The sequence below is a fragment of the Monopterus albus genome, unplaced genomic scaffold, assembly GCF_001952655.1.
Source record: "Monopterus albus unplaced genomic scaffold, M_albus_1.0 scaffold140.1, whole genome shotgun sequence".
In the NCBI taxonomy this organism is placed as follows: Eukaryota; Metazoa; Chordata; class Actinopteri; order Synbranchiformes; family Synbranchidae; genus Monopterus; species Monopterus albus.
In genome coordinates, this window is record NW_018128020.1 from 745,172 (window position 1) to 751,609 (window position 6,438).

The 6,438-nt window shown below is 43.5% G+C and overlaps 2 protein-coding genes across 3 annotated transcripts in view; both read right to left on the reverse strand.

Annotated features, from left to right (window-relative positions):
- Positions 1-3,471, reverse strand: part of LOC109967958 (signal-induced proliferation-associated 1-like protein 1) — a 71,081-nt gene extending 67,610 nt beyond the window's left edge. For both annotated transcript variants that reach the window (XM_020613893.1, XM_020613894.1), the window contains exon 1: positions 3,341-3,471. The gene's annotated coding sequence lies outside the window, so the exon portion shown is untranslated. The remainder of the gene's footprint in view (positions 1-3,340) is intronic.
- Positions 3,472-5,912: 2,441 nt separating this feature from the next.
- Positions 5,913-6,438, reverse strand: part of gpx2 (glutathione peroxidase 2) — a 2,033-nt gene continuing 1,507 nt past the window's right edge. The window contains exon 2 of the mRNA XM_020613908.1: positions 5,913-6,438. This exon is cut by the window's right edge and continues 223 nt beyond it. Coding sequence (XP_020469564.1) covers positions 6,323-6,438 — 116 coding nt within the window. The 3' untranslated portion in view covers positions 5,913-6,322.

Below are 6,438 nucleotides of genomic sequence, written 5' to 3' on the forward strand. Positions count from 1 at the left end.
AGGACAAGCTGAACGGACCTGTCGAAGCATCAAGATCCATCTTGAATGCAGCCATAACCAAGCCCTCACGCATTCCTGTCTGCTTCTCAGATTTCTGTCCACAGGAGGGACAACAGTAAAAAACGCTTTTGTTTTTTTCATGTGTAATTATTTTCAACCACTGCCCACATACACTCTGCACAGGGCATGGGGCTGTAACTCTGCTTGATGTTTTGATTCTACTCTGAGCAGACTTCAGTAATCCGTTCCAGAGAAAGGGCGTGGGCCAAAACAGAGAGACAGTGTAGCAAGATACAGACAAGTCAAGACAGTACCGAGCATGTCAATGCTGTGTGGCAGCGGAGATAGCCTGCAGCAACACATCATCTGAATCCCAGATTTCATTACGAAAAATTTTCCCCAGTTCTCGGACTTTAAGTTTTTTTAGTGGTTGTCTTCTTATTTTTTATTCTCTGTCTTCCAATCTCTGTCCCGTATCGTACTATTTTCAGCATGTATGAGGTTTGATGGGAACAGAAAAGGGGAATTACACAGTGTCTGATCTCTGCATGACTGTGGTTTTTGGTTTATGGTTGAGAGTTGGAAGCGGGACGACAGAAACCAGTCACAGAGGAGTCAATTTAGTTCATGGACAGAAAAACAACAGACCACCAAACCCAGCTGTCAATCAGGTACAGATTAGAACCAAGGACAACACTTTGCACCTGTCCCACTGGTGAACTCCCTGTGTCAGCCAGTCCTACAGAACCTCCTGCACAGAAAATATACAGTGTCTGAAATGCCGCACATTTTTGCAAGGTCAAAATTCCCCAAACCTTGCAGCAGGTGGGGGGAAAAGATGAGGAATTTTCCTTTGTCTGCACGCATTTAGCCTGTGACAGTATGCTGGAAAAGGATTACATCATCACTGTTGTAGCGTCCGGGCCCTTTGGTTTCCTCCATTGGTTGGGATACAGTGAACCGTCTGATCCAGACAAAGACGGAGCATTCCAACAGCTTAGAAAGCAGGAAAGGGAGAACCACTGTCACGCCTCTTGCTTGTGGAGAAAAAACACTGCAGGTCACATTATCATCACATCATTTGATTTCTGACTGACTTATTTCCTCTTTCCTTCGTGCCATTTCAAGCTGTTACTCAGGGCCATGTCAAAAGTCAGGAATATGTGACTCACTCTGGTTTATGTCACAATGAATAAGCATGAAGAAACTGGCCTTGTAGCTGACACTGACCGTGTTGATGATCCAAGGCCATATCTCGAGGTCTGTTTAGTTTGTCATCCACTCTGCCATCAGTAAGAAACAAGAGGAGGTGGGAGGCACACAGGCTTCAGAGCAGCCAGGCGGGCGCACAGGCTTCAGAGCAGCCAGGCAGGCAGAGACGCACATTCCCAAAAGGTGAGCTCAAGTACTTTGTGATGGAAACTGAAAGAATCAGCCCATCACTGTGGAATGAGTGGCAAATTAAAATAATTAAACCAATAAAAACAATGCACTTTCAACTTGAGAATTATTCAAAACAACAATTAATTTCAGTATTTCGTGATGGCCATTTAGCATAATTACAGCCTACACATTCCGGAATGGCCAATTATAAAGCAGTACAACGCTCCTCTTGTTATCTTTTATCTTTGCTCAAGCTATTCCCCTGAAGCCAGTGCACAAGAGACAATAGAAACATAAGCTCAATTTAGCAACAGGAAGCATCGTTCTGAATGTGTGAGCATGTAGGAAAGACACTATTACAAATGAAGCATGACGACAAGTACTACTGTTATGTGATAAGTATAAAGCAAAAAAGTGAAAATAGAAACAGTGTCCTTCAGTGACAGAACAGGGAGAGGACCATTTATGCTGATAAGAAATGTGAGAAGCAATAACTTTTTTTCCTTCAAAAGACAGACATGCTTAGAGTTTCTTTGTAGATGCATTTTTATAAAAAGTGCAAACTGATGTTGTCAACCTGCCGTTTCTCATATGGCTCACACTACAATGGCTGCAAACTAGTGCCCCTAAATGAGCCATGTTAAAGCCCATGGTGTTCTATCTTATCATAACCTTGAATGGCATTTTTGTCAGCAATAAAAAGCACCGAATTCTTGGCCCACCATGGCAGATTAAAACAAAACGAGCATGCTTCCCCTCATAGTGATATACAGCTGCAGATTTGGCCTTAGATTGATTCTCTTTAAGAAATCCCATCACAGAAAGCAAGAAGTCTGGCATGAATAATATCTCAGATTTAGAAGGAGAAAAGATTAGATCAGACTCACCAGTTAAAACGGCAGCGGAGTTGTATGATCACTCACCGCAGGTCAGTGATCAAGCCTATCAAGAACACCATAAAAATCCTTGATCCTTGCCCAAAGCTAAACTCCAAAGCATCCGTTTTTCATCTGACTAACGCCAAGTTATCCAACTCCGACAAGCACTGCTTCTGGAGCCGCCACTTGACTCACTAAGAGGGGCACCCAGTGATTTTTAACTTCCTCCCTGCATAGTTGACTAGTTTGTTACAGTCGACATTGTGTAAATATCAGACACAGTACTGTAAGCTGTGTGCTTAAAAGGATGGCACGGTTTTCTGGTTGTTATCAAAACAACCCTCAGCTTCCCTTGCAGCCCTGCATTGCCACATCACTCCTTCCATGTCTGTGTTGGACAAAAGGTTGGGCTTGTGTACATTCTGCACATTAAACATAAACACAAACCTGGTAAAGGTTTGTCTTAATATGGTTACTATCTGATCAAAATGCTAGCGTATTGAGCATTCTGTAAGGGCCCTGCCAGTCAGGTGTAAACAAAGGAGAGCTCTCAGGGCCAGGCAGAAGTGGTACAAGGAAATCACTTGGCGTCTGAAATTGATCCTAGAGTGGCAACAACACGGGGTTGCAACACCATGCTGAAAAGAAAATCGGTGATGACAGTTATACAAGGAGACATCCATACGACGTGGTCTGCACAACGCCACCTGTACATCTTCTCTTCAAGGCAGTGCTGGGGACAGTGCCCTTGACAGATACAACGACGCAGCGGATGCATATGTTTTAACAGCCGCCGCCCCCCGAATGACAAACGTCTCTTACCCATTAGTAAAAAAAAACACACTGGCCCCACACTACACCTTCACACAGCACAAAGATGTGCTTCGTCCTCAGCGCCCGATAGATGTTGTGTGCACCTCGTACAGCACACAACACAACGTTCCCGTCTCACCTTTTCTCCTTTCTGCCTCAAGCTTTTGAATGTTACACAATAGTGAGCGGGGTTTCCTCCTTCTGTTTCAACTCGTAACAAGGTCCGATAAGTATGAAACACAAACTGCATTACCGCGCTTCCTTACCTTCTAGGAAGACGTGCTGGTTCTGCTTCAAACCTAAAATGCCCCGTTGCGTTCCTTCCGAAAGGGAACTTACAAGTTTGAGAAAAAGTTGCGTGTTCGCCTCGCTGCGCTATGCAGCTGCTGGAAGGATGAGATCATTCAGGCAACCTCCCCTCTCTCTCTTTCTCTAGTTCTGCCCCCGAGTCTCGCGAGAAGGTTTCGTGGCAAAAGCAAACGTTACCGTGGCAACAGTGCTCACCTGTAGAGGGTAGACGGAGAGGAATGAAAATGAAGAGTCCTCACGCTGCTGTAAAAGCATAGGTTGAAGGCTATACAAGGTAATGCGAGCCAGCTAAATTCCTCTATTTTTCACTTAGAACGTTTACTTACACACTATTTTAAAACGTGTACCTTTAAACCTGGTCATATTTTATCAAAGTGTTTGTTTAAAACATCTAATTAAAGTTGGAAACAGGTTCAATGCACTTTCTATAGCTGCTTTAAGTAATATTTACCACTTTATCACTGCAACACCTCAACTCCCTACAGAACTATGCAGGGGTCCTCTTTGTGGACTTCAGCTTGGCATTCAACACCATCATCCCAGACATCCTCCACTCCAAACTGACCCAGCTCACTGTGCCTGCCCCCACCTGTCAGTAGATCACCAACTTTGTGACAGACAGGAAGCAGCAGGTGAGGCTGGGGAAAATCACATCCAGCACCCAGACTATGAGCACAGGTGCCCCCCAGGGATGTGTGCTCTCCCTGCTGCTGTTCTCCATCAACACAAATGGCTGCACCTTGGAGGACCCCTCTGTTGAACTGCTAAAGTTGCTGTCTGTTGCTTAGTGACAAGCAACAGAGATGCTTGTCACTAAGCATGTGGCACAACGGTCATTGGTCTCACCTGAGACGGTGACAAGTCGGCATACAGACGGGAGGTTGAACAGCGGGTCCTGTGGTGCCGTCCCAACAACCTGGAGTTGAAAACAATGGAGATGACAGTAAACATTAGGAAGATCCCCCCTCACCATACTCAGCAGCACTGTATCAGCAGTAGAGTCCTTCATGTTCCTGGGCTCCACTGTCTCCCAGGACCTGAAGTGGACCAACATCAGCACCATCACCAAGAAGGCACAGCAGAGGATGTACTTCCTGCATCAGCTTAGGAACACCTCACGGGTCAAGAGAAAGGCAGAGAAGATTTCTGCAGACTCCTCATATCCTGGACAGTTAGAACTCCTGGGCGGCTTTACAGGGGCCCGTTTCAAGAAGGAGGTTTAACAAACTCAGAGTTCAGGTTTGAACACTGTATGATTAAAGTGTAAACGTACGCATTGACTCGGGCAGCTATGGGGAAAAACCGCAAACCTATTTTTGCTTGGTCCTGTTGCCATGGTGGCTCGTAATGTCTTCACTCCCTTGTTCAGGGCTTTTTATAGTCGCGTGGCACGCGCCTAACTCTCAGTCAAAGTGAGTCAAAGTACTCAGAGTTGATTAAACCAACTCTTTTCAGCTATTCTGAAACCGAAAACTCAAAGTTTTCCAACTCTGTGTAAGTCAACTCAGAGTTCAGGTTTGAACTCTGAGTTTGTTAAACCTCCTTCTTGAAACTGGAGTCAAATTCCTCATGTGTCCAACACACCTGGCCAATAAAGTTAATTCTGATTTTCTGGTGAATTTTAATTGTTTAGATAATAGCTTATTTGGACCAAAACATGCAAAAAGAAAAAAAAAGTATTTTTGAGAGACTGAGTTTGTGTAATACTTTGAACAAATGTAGATGTTATTCAGTTGTTCCTTGTTTAATTCTACCATTTTAGTAAGCCTATATTATTTTTGAGAATTCATTTGGGGTGATTCATCTTTCAAACAAACATCGTTGGTGGTATTTTTCTGCAAGCTGTGAGTACAGGACAGCAGAGCAGAGCCCCCTGGCATTCCTCCTTCAATATTTGCTGCTTTTAATAGGCTATATTAATGACCCTGTGTATCACGACACCACAGTTTTATATTTACGATACAAGCCAAGAGTCAAGCGACAATGGATGTTTCACTGTTGTCACACATGCCCCATGCAGCAACCTGTCAAAGACATGGACAGGCCTGTGACTCTGACATCATCAGCTGATGTGGATTTGAGCAGAGGTGCAGAAAAAAATATAGGGCTAATCTGCAGAGCTTGTATAGTAAACTAAAGATGAACAAGAGCTGATTACACAGAAACAAGATTGATGCTTCCCTAAACACATGACTTAGTACTCATCTTCAGGCATAAAGCATATCTGCAGCTGTACAAGCTTCTGTTAGTGGAGAAAGAAGAGGTCAACCATAAAGAATGAATCAGCATGCTAGATGATACGTAATGCAGACTAGTGGCCTAAGAGCCATTTTAGAGTGCGTTATAGCACACAATGGCAACATGCATCATAATTCCACAACCCCACACCTCATTACTATGTCAACACAGGGCTGTTTCAGACATGACTGCAGCTATTTTTGTCAACTTTACATTAAAAGGCACACATTCTTATAGCAGGTAAGTATGGCTCAATTACACAGAGATACAGCAGGGAGACAGAAATGTCCTTTTACTGTTTTATTCCAGTGCAAACATTTTGAGTGTATGTGATGAATACTAATTCATCAAAGCATGACAGGAGTTGCCTGTTTGTATGATCAAACCAGCAGCACCATCTGCTGACCAGGTTAGCATAGGACAGGAAACTAAAGTACAAGCATGAGGAAATTTTCTGTTTCTCTGTACACCCACGTTTGGATCTATACTGCAAAATCCCTTGCCATGACAATACATTTCCAAAATGTTTGAGAGAAGATATTGAATTCATTCATCCACTATTTTAAGCGCTTATAAGACATCAGATAATATTCCCTAGGCTTTTCAGAATATCACCCTCATTTAATAAGTCTTAAAAGTGTGGAGGATGGCATATTAGCTTTGACATTTACAGATAAGTCATTAAGCGATAGAGACTTTTCTTAAGTCTTGGTTAATCTTAACAGTCTTTGGATGTCAGGCTCCATTTCAATGGTGGGGAACCTTTTGCTGTATCTTTTAAAGGGCTCTCCCTCAGGCCCAATGAGAAATTTCTCAG